Here is a 16,603-nt window from a genome sequence, read left to right as displayed (position 1 = left end):
TTCTTCATTGTGGAACGTGTACTTTTAATGTCAGGCCAGATTTGTCAAAATTTCCATTTTTGTATTCCGTATAGGCATTTTAGATTTAAAAACAATAGTTATAAATTTCTTCCTGTGATAAGCTATTTGTTTTACTGTACTTTGTAGGCATGTAAGTATACTACACAAATTTGCTTTTATTCATTCATGAGTCGTGACTTTAAATATTAAGTCACTCGTCCTCGTCAGGTCACAACCCACCACTGCCATGTTAAGAGTAATCAAAACCGCGGAATAAGTGGGGCTGTAGTATGTATGTATGTGTGTGTGTGTGTGTGTGTGTGTGTGTGTGTGTGTGTGTGTGTGTGTGTGTGTGTGTGTGAACATTACGTCAGTGTTACTCAGATCACATGGAGAAAATTTATTGTGGTTAGTTGTTTTGTTCTCGATGAACCAAACTATTCCCATGTGGGCGGATACCTTTTGGTAGGTTCAGAATTCATAAGTGAGCGAGTGAGTTAGAATTTATCGTCACATCGGCAATATTGCATATCGTGACGAGAACAATTTAATTAAAAACAGTTTTTAATAGATTGAAAACGTAAAAACCTGTCATCGAAAGACAGTAAGCTAAAATATTGTAATTATAGAGGACAATACGTTATAAAGCCCAGGCTATAAACCGCCAACAAGTGAAGGTAGATCACCATACTAGGGACCATGGTGACTTACAGTACCTTGGCTACCTGCATGGACCCTAGCTGGATTTACACCATCCCTTCAGCCATTGGCGAGGATACTGAAATTTAGCCATTATTAAAAACCACAAAGATACTACGATTAAAAGTTTGGCCGTACTAAATTTACATAGAATGTTTTGGGACTTACGTACCAGAATTCATAAGTAAAGAGGCCAATGTACTAGATGAGAATACAGGTATTAGCGACTTGGATTGCCCTATCCGATAAATATTTTAGTTCTTAGATTCCCATAGTCCCCTGTTTGTGTAGATGTATTTTGACTAATTTTGCATCATAATTAACAGAATAGCATCCACAGCTCCTAAGGTAATGAAATTACTGAAAATAATACATTTTAGTTGACGTCATAGCATGTTTAGTGCATTTTGTCACGTCGGAAAAAGACCATATTGGTTTGCTGATCAGTATATATCTCACCTAATTTCGATTAATTGTATAAAAAGTCTGGGCTTTAGTGTCAGACAGAATTCTACACTCTTTACACTAAACATAAAAGATTTACCACTGAAATAGTGTTCTGAAAATATCCACAAGTAGACGGGTTTCCTACGGATCATATTGTGAGCAAGACGTGCACCTGTTTGGTATCAATTTAACGTAAGTGAAAAATAATATTTCACCTGAATTCATTTAGGATATAAAGTTTCTTGTATATGATTATGTAACTACTTTTCGTCATAAGTATGCATTGAACGGTCGCTTTCTGTCTGGAACTTTAGAATATGGATGCAAAGTTTGTCCACATTAGAAAACGGCATGTTTTGTTAAATATTTTTAAACAATTTCTCATAAATATTCTTGGCGTTCGATGTCGCAATACGTTTTAATTGAATCTGAAGTGATTACATTATCGAAAACAGTCATGATAATGAATCATCAAAACCTTTCTGTGAAACGCGCACCTGGCCAATCAATATTCACAATTGGTTTGTCTATAAAGCACAAATTCAATGAACAAGACAAATTCTTTCAGTATGTAAGCCTATACATTTCATAAAATGTAGAAATCATTTCAATTAATATTCAGTTTTACTTATAAGGTTGAATTAAATCGCAATTTATGAACATGTTCATATGAAATTGCAATATTAGTCCCAATGTATTGAATATTGTTCATCACAGGAACTAAGGTACATGTGTCAGTAATGGCTACGTGTGATCCTCTGACACTTGTGTAAAGCCATAACATATGGTATACTAACGTAATTGTGTGAATTTCCAATGTAAATATTATTCAAACAATCCAAAACTTTAAAGACTTAAAACGTATACTCTATACCCACGAAAGATATGATATTGAACAATTTCATAACAAAATATCTGAACGATACCTGAACGATACGCAAAATATACAGTATGGTTCAAAATTATTGAGAATAGCTAAAGCATTTCTTATTATTAAACGAGAACAAATCAGATAAAATTGAATGTATTGTGAAGGTGAACTGACCTTTTCATGTTGTGTAGGTAACAATTTAATATTTTAGCAAATCTCCTTGAGCTTCATGGCACAGTCTAAGACGGGTAGGCATACTTCCTATCAGAGAGGTTAGTGTCTCGTGAGTTATGCTGTCCCAGTATCGGACCACTTCTCTCTTCATGTCTTCAATTTTTGTCAACCCCTTTTGATTCACACATTCCTTCATCATCCCCCAAATGTTCTCAATGGGATTTAAGTCAGGACTATATGCAGGAAATGGTAATGCAGTCACATTTTTCTCCTGAAACCACTGCTTGGCATGTTTTGCGGTGTGTTTAGGATAATTATCTTGCTGCAAAATCCAGTCATTTCCATAAAACACATGTGCACTTGGAAGGAGAAAATTATCTAATATGTTAGTGTAGCGTTGACTTGTCAGATTTCCCTCAAACACACACAGCGGGGTCGTTCCTAATAAGGATATCCCTCCCCATACAGGAAACTTTGGGCTGTATTTAGGTCGTCGATACAACGGTGCTGACGCAGACTTTGTCCATATTTTCACATTATTGGGATATACCCATATTGAGCTTTCATCAGTAAAAATCACATTTTCCCAGTCAAAGTTTTCATGTGCCAAACACCACTCAACACGCCTGTCTTTATGTTCTTGTTTCATGAGAGGAGAAGGAATTCCAGTCTTTTTCTCCCATCCAAGATCAATCAAATTTCTTCTAACTGTAGATTTTGATACAACTGTTGATCCCCTTTCTATCATTTCATACCTGATGTTGGAGATGCTTGCCCTTTGCTTTTTAGACGCTAAACTTCCCAGCCGGACGCGATCTGAGAAGTCCAATTTTCTGGGTCTCCCTGCTCCTTTCTGGTGCCCAAAATCCTTTCCCTCTTTAAAATTCTTCCTAATCCTATACGCAATAGAAAGAGGAGTTCCTGTTCTCTCTGCCAATGTATTTACATCATCAATTCCTTGATTACACAACTCAAAAATCAACCTTCTTTTATCTTCAGCAGACATTATTGACAGTGCTGAGGAAAATGACGTCTGCTACAAATTCAGGGGAGGTAACTCTAATTGTACTATACTCAGTAGGCCAAGATGAGTTACCTCCCTTATACCATTACTTAGTTTTAAGTATCAGTGAATCAGTTGAGGTGTTAGGATAGCTCAAAGTAAGAAGAAAAATTCTCAATAATTATGAACCAGACTATACATCATAACGATAAAAGCGTAACCGGAAGGATAGGGCGGTTGTGTGTACTCTTATTCATCTGACCTTCACCTCAAAGACACTGCTTAAGGTTAAAACCAATGTTGACGTATGCCTGTGGCGGCTTCGCTGACAAGGGTAAACAGGATTTTGCGATGACTCTTTCCTTGATTCAGGGATAGTTTGTACATAAATATGAGATGAAATATGAACAAGAATTTTAGTCTGGGAACCGGTGAAGACAGCTTACATCCCAGTATCCAGAGCGGATGGTATAAAAAAATTGGAAATTTCACCCAAAACTCAAAACTGTGAAGTATATTTGTGCGTGTGCACGTGATATATTTAGTATTTTATTGTACGTCAAAGTGAGGGTTGAAAAAGAAGGCCATATATGTCTCTGTGGCACTCAAGGGGCTCACATCGGGAACAATTGATTTCAGTTCATACCCTAGCCACCTCAATATGATTTCAATGTATAACTATATAGCAGTAACAACACCAGAACCTGTTTGCTAGGCTTAATGAAAGTGTCTGACAGAATAGCCTGGAAAATTAGCCAGCGGTGTCCTGCAAGTATGGAGGAAGGAAACCTGTTTCTTTCCGCGAGCATGTCGCGGAGTAAAAAAATTCTACGTATATGTACGCTGCGAATACATTTTACATCGAATTAGAGACATTTTGTAACAAAATTTCAGAATGCTTAGGTTTAGCAACCATACTCAGTATCTTCGGAATTGGCACTAAATGTACTTTATCTTAACAAATGCTGAAAGGAAAAACAGATATGATAATTATAGGCCAATGTTGACTCATTAGGTAGAGAAAAACATGCAGTGATAGGATGATAGGATCAGTTGGAGGGCTTTTTTTGTTTTGTTTTTTGTTCTTGTTCTTTTGGTTTTGGGTTGTTTTTTTTGTTTTGTTTTTGTGTTTGGCTCTGGGGTGCCCAAATTCAAAAGAAGGAAGCAAGGAGGCAAATACAATTCATTGCTTGATTTAAATTTACTATGTGTTGGTCTCTCCTCACTGAAGTGGCAGTGGGGGGATGTCACTTTCTTGGTTTTACGGTAGATAATTGCCCACTTGTGTTATCCATTTTAGGTGACCACAGCCGCACACCCCCAATTCACGTACCATTTGAACATGGTAGGAGACCATTTCCTGGATAATTACTTGTCATGATTGTTCTTCCTAATAATTACACTCACTCTCCCCACCCCACTCACATGTTGCAAGTTCTCATTTGTCCATGCCTCATTTTTGTACCTACGCACCACGGCGCACCCGTCTAGGAAATAGCTGACTTTGCCCTACAGTAACAGTGGCTGTGAGAAAGATATCTCTGATCGATAATAGGACATGAGGGCAAATTATGACATAGATTTACATCAACCACTGCTTTACATAGCTAGCCACTGGAGTGTTTATGACAACAAAACAACTACATTTTAAAACTCATCTGCCACCAACGTCGCGTCTGGAATACAACTCTTGGGGTTTCAGTCCCAAAATGACATTTCGGCCTCTGTTTGGAATGTCGATAGGAATGCACGATAAATAGCATTCATATAAAGTTGAAGTCGTGCCTCTTCGTGTCCATATTTCGTCAGAGGTTCCAGATCTCCTTAATAACACTTTTTCGACAAGTGTAACGAACACAAATGCCCATACATAGGCTTCACAAGTCAGGACGATGACAACAATCTGCGCCCTTCTTCTGTCGAATGTAACTTATCAGGAAATGTACATCCGAATTGTTTACGCAACTGGATAACCATCAAAACTCGAAGGGTAGACTGCACTTTACGCGTGACTGTTGTTGTCAGTTTCCAATACGTAGTCACAACATCAAAAGCTCAAATAAAGATATTACACTTAATTCATTGTACTTTCAACTCGATGATGTACACACTATAGAAATATCAACGCACTGCCGGACTCTCTGGTATGACATCACCCTCACGTATGACCAACCACTAAAAATATTACTATGCATATGAGTGGGTGGGACTAATGTTTTAGTGCATTTTCTATCACGTTTACATTTTTTTCATAAACGTATGGTACATATTCATGTTTGGATGGCAGTATTCAATAAAAATTCGTCATGTTTACCCTTTGAAAAATCCCTTAACAGCAAAATCGACCGCAGAATTCAAAGAGATTCCAATATGGCTGGGTAGCAATAGAGAAGGATGTTGTACTGGTCAACATGCCAAGTATTTATTGCAGGTGCGTCTGCTTTGACAATTTAACTATTACCATGAATGAATTGAAATCTATCGTCACACTGACATTCTTAAAGAATAAACACTTATATTATCAAACCATGCAAGCAAAGGACAGTAAAACAACACGAATATCAGCAAGAACTGAAACTAGCACGAACAATGGAATAACAACGCTTTTTGGACAATGTCTAATAAAAAAATTTACGTATCCCTAGCAATTGAAGGTAGATCATCACCCTGAGGGACCAAGTTGATTTACAGTGCATTTGCCACTTGCATTGATCCAAGCTGGATTTATACTATCCCTGCAACCGCAGGCGACGTTTTGACAGGTTGGTATTTCCGCAATCCATCTCTGATGTATGCATCGTATAGCTGATAGTATGGCGATTCCAGAACAGTGGTTCTGTTGGCCGTGGACCTAAGGACAACGAAGCTCCGTTCTGTTAAAGAGGGGGCTGTTTTTCTTCCGGAAGTCGTCGTCTTATCCGTTCGTGATGGTAAAACGTAAAGGAGTAGTTGAGGCGTAAGGGAGGTAAGTCTTGTCTGAGGCTGTATTTCGGCGAGCCGTTCTAATGTCAGAAAACGTGTTTGGGCTCCGCTTTGCAAGCCCTGTAAAAATGCACTTCAACACCCATAGCTTAATGTTAAACATACAGTCCGACCACAAATTTGTGTATGCACGAATGCTACAACTGCCCATTATGCCAGTGAATAGAAGGAACACAGCTCCAAAAACAAAGGTAGGACAAGTAAACTTCTGTTTTGCTCGCTACTTGCTGTTTCATTGGTTCTCTTCAGAGCACAATCGAAGCTGGCAATATGTACCTCAAACGATGATCATTTTTATGGTAAGGTGCGTGTTAAAAGTTTGAGGGTCAGAGACATATCTTTTTGTGACTGTTGGCTGTGGTTGAGCGGTGCTAGCTTGCTGGTTGTCCAGTGCGCCACAGGTAAAAACTGAATCTACCGCAATTTGTTTCTGGTTTTCAGGGACTTTCCAGGTGTTTTGTGTACTCCCAGTACATGTGCTCTCTCTGTGTTCACAAGTTCAGTTGCGGCAGAAACTCACTGTGAGTGAGTTGAGTTTTACGCCGCACTCAGCAATATTCAAGCTTTATGGCGGTCTGTAAATAATCGAGTCTGGACCAGACAATCAACAACAACAACATGAGCAATTGGGAACCGATGACATGTGTCAAGCAGGTCAGCGAGGTTGAACACCCGATCCCGTTAGTCGCTTCTCACGACAAGCATAGTCGCCTTTTATGGAAAGCATGGGTTGCCGAAGGCTTATTCTACCCGGGACCTTCACAGGTCTGATAGAAACAGTGTAATGGATATTCATATGGGCTATGGAAATACAACTTTGAGACTGTTGAACTATAACCTAAGCTGGCGCTAGAGCAGTGTCTACTGACAGGTAAATGTTGATTATCACTTGTCAGGCACCTCTACATCACAATGTCATAGCAGGGGTGTGTGCTCGGGAGTGACGTAATGTCTGATGCAACTTTTTCTCACTCTCACACCAAGACTTCGGTAAGTGGACATTATATTTGTGACCCATTAATTTTGATTTGACTCAGATGCATTGTGCATGAAACCTCTGTTGTGAATCTCTGTTTCTTGCTTTTTTAATACGAAATTATTGAAAATATCAGACTTCTCAGTGTTGCAGTTCGCTGGTTCTCGGGGGATTTTGTATACATTTTGGCATGGCAAATTATTCACCGTAACACTGTATACCGACATATATGTTTGGTCCCGAGTGTGTCCCTACATGATATCATATAAGAAACTCACTCTTATCCAACATCCCTCTATACCGAATTCCGACCTTCAAATCAGGTCTCAAAACATGACTTTAGTACAACTAGACTACTACACCAACATTATAAATTTACAAGAGACTGCATAGGTCAAAACATCGTGTGTACTGAAAGGGGTAGTGTACACAAAATAATCACGTTTTTTCTTACGTGAAACATTGGATTTTTTTTTTTGCTTGAATGGATACACTCAATTGTTTATACAATGAAAGTATAACCCTTAATAAGAGCGATGAAATATCATTAAGTGCCACCACCACATATGACATTATAACAAGAAGTCATGATCAGTTACTCCACTGCAAGTCAATGGCTACACTTACCCCTAAAGGGGCATTTGCTGTGTATGTAAGCTCTCATTTCACTATGTTTGTCTAATTGTTTGATGTGTTCCGAAACAGCTGATTTTGGTGTCTGCTTTGTTTGTGCATGCCATATGCTCTTAAATGCGTATTTTGAGGGATCTGGATGTTCCATCAACGTAGTTGCTCCCACCGTGGCATCTGGTGTTGTAGACCACACATTTAGGCTGCTGTTGTTGTGTAGTGTGGTTCCTACCGCTTGCCTAAATGACAGATATGTGTTCGCGGAGAAGTTACTGCTTGCTGTCTAAGTAAGCGACTGGTGAGATTTTGCCGATGTAGGTGCGGAGTGAAGCTGGTCAGTGGTGGTTTTGGGTGTTGGGTTGAGGATGGAGTTAAACTCATGGCCAAGTCTGGTAAGATTGTCGTTAAGTTGGGTGGAGATATGCCGGTGTTTAAGCTGGTAATTAAAAATGTACGTTTATATTCACATAACGTGAATCACAATGAGCCGTGCACCTTATCCAGCTAAGGCTACAAATGTTTTGGTGATTGAACAGAGATTTCATCTGCTTTGAGAATTATATTTCACAAGTGATACTTTTAAATGTAAGAAGATGAGTTTGGAATAAATTTATAGAACTTACAGAATTTCTGGTACTTCCAATTGAAAACAATCGACTAGCAGTTATATGATCTGTATTAACGGAAACCATGACACCTTTCAACAACTACGCGAGAGATATAAATGCCTGGACTGTGTTAACGTCTAGAAGCCCTCATCGCTGCTCTGAACTATATTTCACACTTATTGTAAAATATTTATCTATTTTCAAATCATTATTCAAATTTATGTAACAAAATATACTTCGTGTAAAAATTCAATAACTAAGTGAGAACTGATAATATTTAAGGCACAATACCAAACATTTTCGACATTATTTCTACCTACATTTTTTATACATTAGAATCATGTGCACTCACTTTCGCATCGTTTTGATGCAATAATAATACATATTATCCCTTATGATTTGCCTGAAATCGAGAAATGAAACTGCGATTCAAACAGATAACACTTACCATGTATGGAATGTAAACCGTACATCGAAAACTGTCGCACGCATGTGTTGTGCGTGAGCAGAACTCTCCTGAGTCACAAGTTGGGTTATACTGGTAAACACATATAACATGATCCACGACCTGACAAAAGACCCCAATTTGCATACTTGGGAACGCCCCACAGAACGATCCACTTGAAACAAGAGGGAGAGAGGTTGTCTGATAAATATCGAGAAGTTCATTTTCCCCGTGCGTTTCACGCATGAATTGTTATAGCACACTCGATTTGGGAACAGGTACAATCCCAACGAATTGAATCAGCACTATATACTGAGCAAATATGTTTAGGACCACCGATCCATTTCACGAAGCAAATGACATTTTCCTGGGGTTTTTTTAAACAAAATTGTTGAATATCTAAAATGCTTGTCAATACCCCAATCATCTATTTGTCTTCGTCTTAACTAACGGTTAGCGTGGAATATCAGTATCTTATGCCTGAAATTGCAGTCTTATCATTCGAAGGAATATCCGGTGTTGTTTTAATGTGTAAAGTTGACTTTTAGTCTGTAGTTCAACTGGCACTTTGCCATATCATACATCGTATCCAGAGTGGATAGTTGTTTTTTTACGCCATATAAACTTTGTACAAATTGACGGACTGCACACCGGTCGAAATCATCAAGTTTGTAACTGCAAGTTTTGGGTTTGCGCAACTTGGTGGGAGTGATAAATGTAGGTCCACTCGCACTCCTGCCACTTTCTGCCTTAATGCGCTTTAAAGTTGCCGTTGAGAGTCCAGTAGCAAGGCTACTTTGTAAAAGAGAATCTTCTTTGGTTGCACAAGTTTTGTCCATATACATGATAACATTGTATGCTGTCTCCCTTGCCTGAGAATGAACTATTTGCCCATGTTTTCCAAACTTGGACATTTTTTACTACAACTGAAATCTGTTTAACAGTATTGAGACAGGTGTACAACAGTAGCGAGACAGGTGTTAATCAGTAGGGGTGTTGATTTCATGTCACGATTAACATGTATTGCACGTGCATAATCGTCAAGCTACCTGTAGCAGTCAAGTGTACTCGCCCAATTCTTGTACCGCCTCTCTTGTCACAAATGCGTTTAGTGCGCAGGATCATCTAATATGTGTCTAGCAGTAGGATATTCGCGAAGAGCGTTCCAAGGGGAATAACTCTCTGGCATTCCCTTGAAATAATGTTCCTGACAGAAAGGGCTCAAGAGAGATTTAATACAAAGTCTAACGTAATGATGTATTTTTTCGAAATAGGTAATTTGGGATGGGAATAAATTATGAGGTGGCCTTCTTGGATCTGATAGTTAGCATTATTGAGAGATATGCATTATATATTTTGACACGTGTGGTGTGACACTGTGCCTTATAAAAAAAACTTCATAGTTGATTTGATTTGTTGTTATGGAAACATCGACACAGTCAAGCATGACTTGCTTGACAGTAATTTTCTCATGACAAAGGATACAACACTGCATATATTGTATTTATACCCCCATTTTTTCTGCATCAGATCACGGATGCACGATCTAAGGATAGCTTTTTTATCAAAATATCGAATAAGAAGTGGTGTTACAGATTTGCTGGGTGATGCCTAACAGCAAAATCGGCCATAGTACCTGAAATTCCAACATGGCTGCGTAACCAACAGAGGACGATGTCGAATTGGTCAGTAGCAAGATGGCTATATTATTTATATTAAAAGTGGAAGTATACAAGTTTTTAACAGCCTGATTTCAAGAAAGGGAATCTGAAATGATGAATGTATTAAAGAGCTTTAAATATGATGTTTGCCGCGGCTGTGAAAATTGATCTGTCACCTGCTAATCTGAAAGATGTTGTTCTGGATCCAATGACAGTGACACAAGCCAGCTGACCATCATCCTTGGATCCATCTGTAAATAGAAAATATGTATGCATTATATTTACTAAATGGTTAATTTAATGTCTATATTGTAGTTCATGAGTTTCAATTTTTTAAATGTTGTCAGTGCTAGGTCAATTCCCTGAAGTATGTATTTGATCAAATATTTCTGAAAGCATTTCGAGTCATGAATCAAACAACTGCTTCAGGAGCTGATAATGAACATTATCAGGATCTGTTCCGGTATCATGAGCTTGCACACAGGCAGAATGGACCCTGGGACATAATTGTATAATGAAGAATGGTTTGCATAAGTTTTACTGATTTTATTTGCATTGTCAATTTTATCAGTTCATAAATTATCACATCCTTCAGATGCTGAACAGAAGATTATGAACCTTAAGACTTTATTCCACCACACCTTTAACACGGGTGTGAGTGAATGAGTTCTAACAGTTTCTCCAAGACTGACGCGTATTTTGTTTAAATGCCCGTTGTGTCCTCGCAATTTAAAATAATAAATTGACCTAAATTAAAGACTGCAAGGTCTCAGCGAGAATATTTTCTTCTTTCTGCCTACACTATCTGAACCTGAACCTGCATCCATTGCTAGTCATGGCTAACGAATACGTGGAGTTGAGGACTTTGGAATTGCTCTGTCAGCAATATCATTTAGTATATCCAAAAGGATATGCGTCAAGAGTTCAATACACAATGTGGACACGTCCCCAAAGTGCTTTGTGTCCATGGTTAGCTTTGGAGTCTGTGTAGTCATGTATCTTGGAGACATAGTGCTGACAAACATCCTGTATTAGTAATTGTATCTTGTATAATATATTTCAAAGCCATCTGCTTTTCCAAGTGAGTTATGATGGCGTGGATCCACGTGAATTTGAGGAGGATAACCTCCTCTGACCATAGACGTCCAACTGGATTATCTCGAGGTGCCTCAGAAGATAAATGGGTCTTTTTCTGTCGATTGACTAGTGCCTGGCTGCTTGTCTGTCATTTTGGGTTGATGTATTAGCCTGATCCAGAAGTAGAACTTTTGAAGTCGGTGATATAACTGAAGTTTCTACGACTTGACCCACATGAAGTCTGTCTGGCATGAAACAGACGATATTGCTGCAGAGCGAGTGACTGGAGCAGGGTATTTCATATTCAATTACTGTAATTGAGACGCCATTTGGCGTCAAGATAAATGTCGTCATATTGTTATTGCTTTTGCCACAACAGCAGGGATCAAATAAGATGAATCCATGAAAGAATTTGCTCTCTGAAGGATACCTATTTTCTTGACAGCGAGACGTTTCACTGCTGTCACACCCTGATTACGAAACTCTGAATCAATGTCCTCCTCAGGTATGTCAGACAGACAACGAATTCTGTCACGAATGATACCATGACAGGAATTTAGTATTCTGTGCACAATGTCATCATCGAAAACAGGTCAAGAGCTTGCTGTCTCCATGCATATTCCACTAGTAGTGAACCACTATGGTTTTCGCAATTTCTGGAATTTATGGAGATATTAAAAACATCCCCACAAATTTCAGAAATAGCGAAATGATTTAGTTTTATCAGCAGAAAATCAGTAGCCTTATTTGAACAAACAAATACAATTCATCGACATTTTCAATGCATCTCTTTTTTTCATTTCTAGTTGAACAAGGTGTATGTAGTGTCTTAATGAAAAGAATATGGGCCCCTTTTCACAAAGCTACGACTGTCGTAAGTCTATTTTACAGTATAGGAGGTATGACAGTCGTATCTCTATAAGTGGCTTTGTGAAACGGTTCATAGTTCAGCACCCCTGCTCCCAAGTTACCATGGAAAGGCAATAAGGACGGTGTCAATATGCACCGAATATCCAAGACACTATCATTGGAGCGTTATATTCCAGAGAATATTGCATAGATAACAGTATTTATCCACCAGTTTAATCTCAGACTGGAATAATGTGAAAATGAGGAATAATGTGAAAAAAATCTATTTGAATGTTTTCCATGAAAGTGGCATGTTAAGACCAGCCAGTCGATTGAACCGGGTCCATTCTCCCACCCGCCAAGGTGAAGTAACGGTTGGAGTGGTGTATTGGGCAAAAGGAACACGTCTTCAGGCTCATTTGGCCTCAACTATCAGAATCCCTTCCTCCTCCAAAACAATTTGCTCAGTTCGTTCATCTTTTACGACTACCAATTTTGCCCCGGGAACACACGCAAGAAGACCTATTAGCGTTACCCAGCACTCACCACGAGGTGGTGGAGGGCTGTTCATGGGTGTACTACCCCAGAAAGAGCTATTACCGTTACCCATCACACATCACGAGGAGGTGGTTCTTCAAGGGTGCACTGCCCCAGGAAGAGCTATTACAGTTACCCAGCACTCACCACGAGGAGATTACCGTTACCCAGCACTCACCACGTGGAGGGTGTTCTTCACTAGTGCCGCAGATTTCTGTGGGACCTTGAGGTTAAATATTAGCAGGTCATAAATGTAATTGAATATCATTCGTTTATGCATTTCAGAGATGTCCACTACAACCTTCCTGGCGGTCTTTGTGCTCCTTCTCATTTCCATCGTGCAACAGACAAAGGCAATAAGTAAGTCAATTTTCTTGTAAACGCATTTGCATATAATTTGCAGGTAACTTCTCCATATCTTAATTAAGACAACTTCCTCTTTCAGCCTAACCTATTTCAACTAAATCAGAGAGTCTGTGTCTGGCCACTTGGAGGAACATTTCTGTATGGTGATTCTGATTTCAAATCGACATCAGTGTCATGACTCGATTCATTACTATGGACTTTTTGTCCACAACTTCTACAAAATGGGTGTTCTTCAGTGAATTTAAGTATTGGTCACACAAGATATACTCATGAATACCTATTGAAAGGTGAGGATTCTCCGTTGTGAGAATGCTTGACTGAATTGAATATTACATCACAATGGATAACTTTTTAATATCACGACCTATGAAGGATCTTTAAATAATGTCAGTTATCATTTAATTATTGTGTTTTCAAAAGAATTAGATTTGTTAAATGACTTGTAAATAATTAAATAGTTTATTACTGGTAGTTTAGATTAGTGGCTGTACCCTCAAAGGGGGTTGAAATACTGAAAATGTATTGTCCTCCTGAGTTGGTACGTAAGTCTCAAACTTTTTAAAGTGAATTTAAACTTACCGGGATTTTTAGACTTAGAACTCTTGTATTTTAATTGTGGCTAACATTTCTTACAATCGCCAGCAGCTGAAGGGATGGTATAAATCCAGCTAGGGTCCATGTAGGTAGCAAAGGTATCTACCATCAATAGCATGTTTTCATATTGTATTGTCCAAATAGTGATGATAGTTTTAACTTTCCACGCTAATTTAAATCTATTTGCGAGATTCCTGTCGTTTTACTGTCTTTTGTCGACAGGTTTTTGTTATATACCTATTTATTTCATCCTATCAGACATTGATTTCAGCAAGCTAGGTAATTTTGTAAGTATTATTTAGGTTTCAAATATTGTTCACATTCACGCAATGGCTGGATATTATCACAACGAGAAACAGAAATGCTCGAAACAGATAACTGAGCGTACAACGTTATTCTTTCAGGCGGAATATCTATTTCGAATGTCGTGAATAACAGCGTGAATGAGGGCGATGGTAAGATCGTATTCAAGTTGACACGTGATCCAAGTTCAACTGGATTCGCTTTCGTGGGTGCCATGTTAACCCACATAACAACCCAGTCCGAGGACTTAGTTAACAATATTCAAACATACAACTTTTTTGGTGCTCAAACGGAGATTCTTATCGAGGTTCCGATCATGGACGATACGGTAAGTATATAATGCTAATGTTGTTAACAAAGATGGCAACAACATTTTGATATTCATAAAAGACCCTGTACTGAGGGCAGTGATTAAGTTAATACAGCGAACTGTGCGTTTTTTATGATAAAAGTTGAATTAATGATTAAAAGGTGGGTGCATGCGAATCTTCAGTGGCACGCACAACTAACACACATTCAAAGGGCAGTTAATTCGGAACACAGGATTCAAGTCAAACTGGACCCTGATGTACCTTCAGTTGTTGGCGATCTGTAGCCCGTTTTATATTGTATTGCCAATGATTTGTATGATTAAATTATTTTAGATTGAACTACTGGGGTTTTTTGTTGTTTTTTTTAAAAATATTTATATCTGTTATAATCTGGTTCTTGTACTGTCCTTCGGTGACAGATGTTTATAGTTTACTTTTAATTATTGTAAATCTGTGATTTACTCTTGTAACGATATGGCTGAAATATGGCCGGTATGACTATTAAGTTTAACTCACGCACTCAAGTCTAACAGGGAATACATGCCACACAAGAAACAACACGACACATCCTTCCTATGCAGTGCACGTACAGACAGACCGGTCTATGTAGTCAGCAGATTCACGAGTGTTACATTTGTCTCAGAACTTACACAAGCCCTTACTGCACACTTCCTCGAGTTGGCGACAAGCCATTAGCTAGTGGTGACACATCACTCCGCAACGAACTATTGATGAGTGAGTGAGTGAGTTTAGTTTTACGTTGCACTCAGCAGTATTCTAACTATATGGCGGCGGTCTGTAAAAAATTGAGTACGGACCAGACAATCCAGTGATCGGTGAGGTCGTTGCGGAATTTTTGTCATAATAATAAAAAAGTTGTTTTAAAAACTGTCATTAAAATATTGACACATTCACTGTTTATTACGAGGGAGGAGTGCAGAAAAAGGCACAGCCAGGTGTTCGTGAAGCATGTGCACAAGTACCGAGAAAGTTAACCTGTGCTGTACTGTCTTCATGCTTTCTCGCACATCTGTCTGTCCCTTTCTCTGCACTCATCCCTTGTAATAAATAGTGAACTGCGTCAGTATTTTATTGATAGTTTGTTAAACAACTTTTTTAAAGGAAAAACCTCAGAGAGTTGGTATGATGTTCTGATAATGATCAACGTTTCATTGAGTATGTTACGTTTATTAGTTTTCGAGCTAGACTGCAATTCATCGGTCCGCTTTTGAGCCAAATGGACTATAGTACTTTACTTAAAATACTACTAATTCCAATAGTTGCAGTGGGGTAGCCTAGTGGTTAGAGTATTCGCTTGTCATGCTGAAGATCTGGTTTCATTCCCCACATGGGTTCAATGCGTGAATCCCATTTCTGGTGTCCCCTGCCGTGATATTGATGGAATATTGCTAAAAGCGGCTTAAACCCATATTCACTCACTCACAGTTTCCGGTATGATGCAACTGGGGGGGTGTAGTTTACTGTGCTCAGTTACATACCTTAGACACAACAGGATCCTATGTTCCTATCTTGAATGTTAGGTCTGAAATATTGCAGAAACTACCATAACATATTTACCACCCATTGCTACAAAACAAACGAAAATGAAACCATATCACTTCTGAGTGTTACAGTTCAGTCTTCTTTATTTCAGCTTCCAGAACCAACCGAAGAATTCCGAATTACACTGATTAGTGGTGCAATAGGTAGCCCATCAGAAGCGACTGGCTTCATCGTCGATAACGATTTTTGTAAGTGTGCTGTTTACTGTAACAACTGAACCTGACCTAATATTTTGGAAACAGACATGTACTAGGGGGTAGCTTTGTGTGGACAGTAAAGTACCAGGGGTACGTTTTGTAGCACAGGTTTAGTTAATAATCCCTAAAACCTGCGTAATTTGCTGAATGGGGACCACAAGAATAGATGACTGATCGCCAGAAAGGTAACCAACATTCATTGATCTGGGCCAAAAAGGTCCACCTAGTCGCCTTTGTTGTTGTGGCTAATTCTAAACCGAAATCGGACCTGGGTCAAGATTTTTTGGGAGTGCTAAGACAGTCGTAAGTT

At 38.7% G+C, this 16,603-nt stretch overlaps 1 protein-coding gene across 1 annotated transcript in view; it reads left to right on the top strand.

The window, feature by feature from the left end:
- Positions 1–16,313, top strand: part of LOC137275552 (A disintegrin and metalloproteinase with thrombospondin motifs adt-1-like) — a 100,859-nt gene extending 84,546 nt beyond the window's left edge. The window contains exons 20-22 of the mRNA XM_067808177.1: positions 13,245–13,319; positions 14,324–14,550; positions 16,188–16,313. Coding sequence (XP_067664278.1) covers positions 13,245–13,319; positions 14,324–14,550; positions 16,188–16,313 — 428 coding nt within the window. The remainder of the gene's footprint in view (positions 1–13,244; positions 13,320–14,323; positions 14,551–16,187) is intronic.
- Positions 16,314–16,603: the final 290 nt, after the last annotated feature.

The sequence above is a fragment of the Haliotis asinina genome, chromosome 1, assembly GCF_037392515.1.
Source record: "Haliotis asinina isolate JCU_RB_2024 chromosome 1, JCU_Hal_asi_v2, whole genome shotgun sequence".
Classification (NCBI taxonomy): domain Eukaryota; kingdom Metazoa; phylum Mollusca; class Gastropoda; order Lepetellida; family Haliotidae; genus Haliotis; species Haliotis asinina.
Note: the sequence above shows the minus strand (reverse complement) of the source record. Positions and strands in the feature narration are given on the sequence as shown.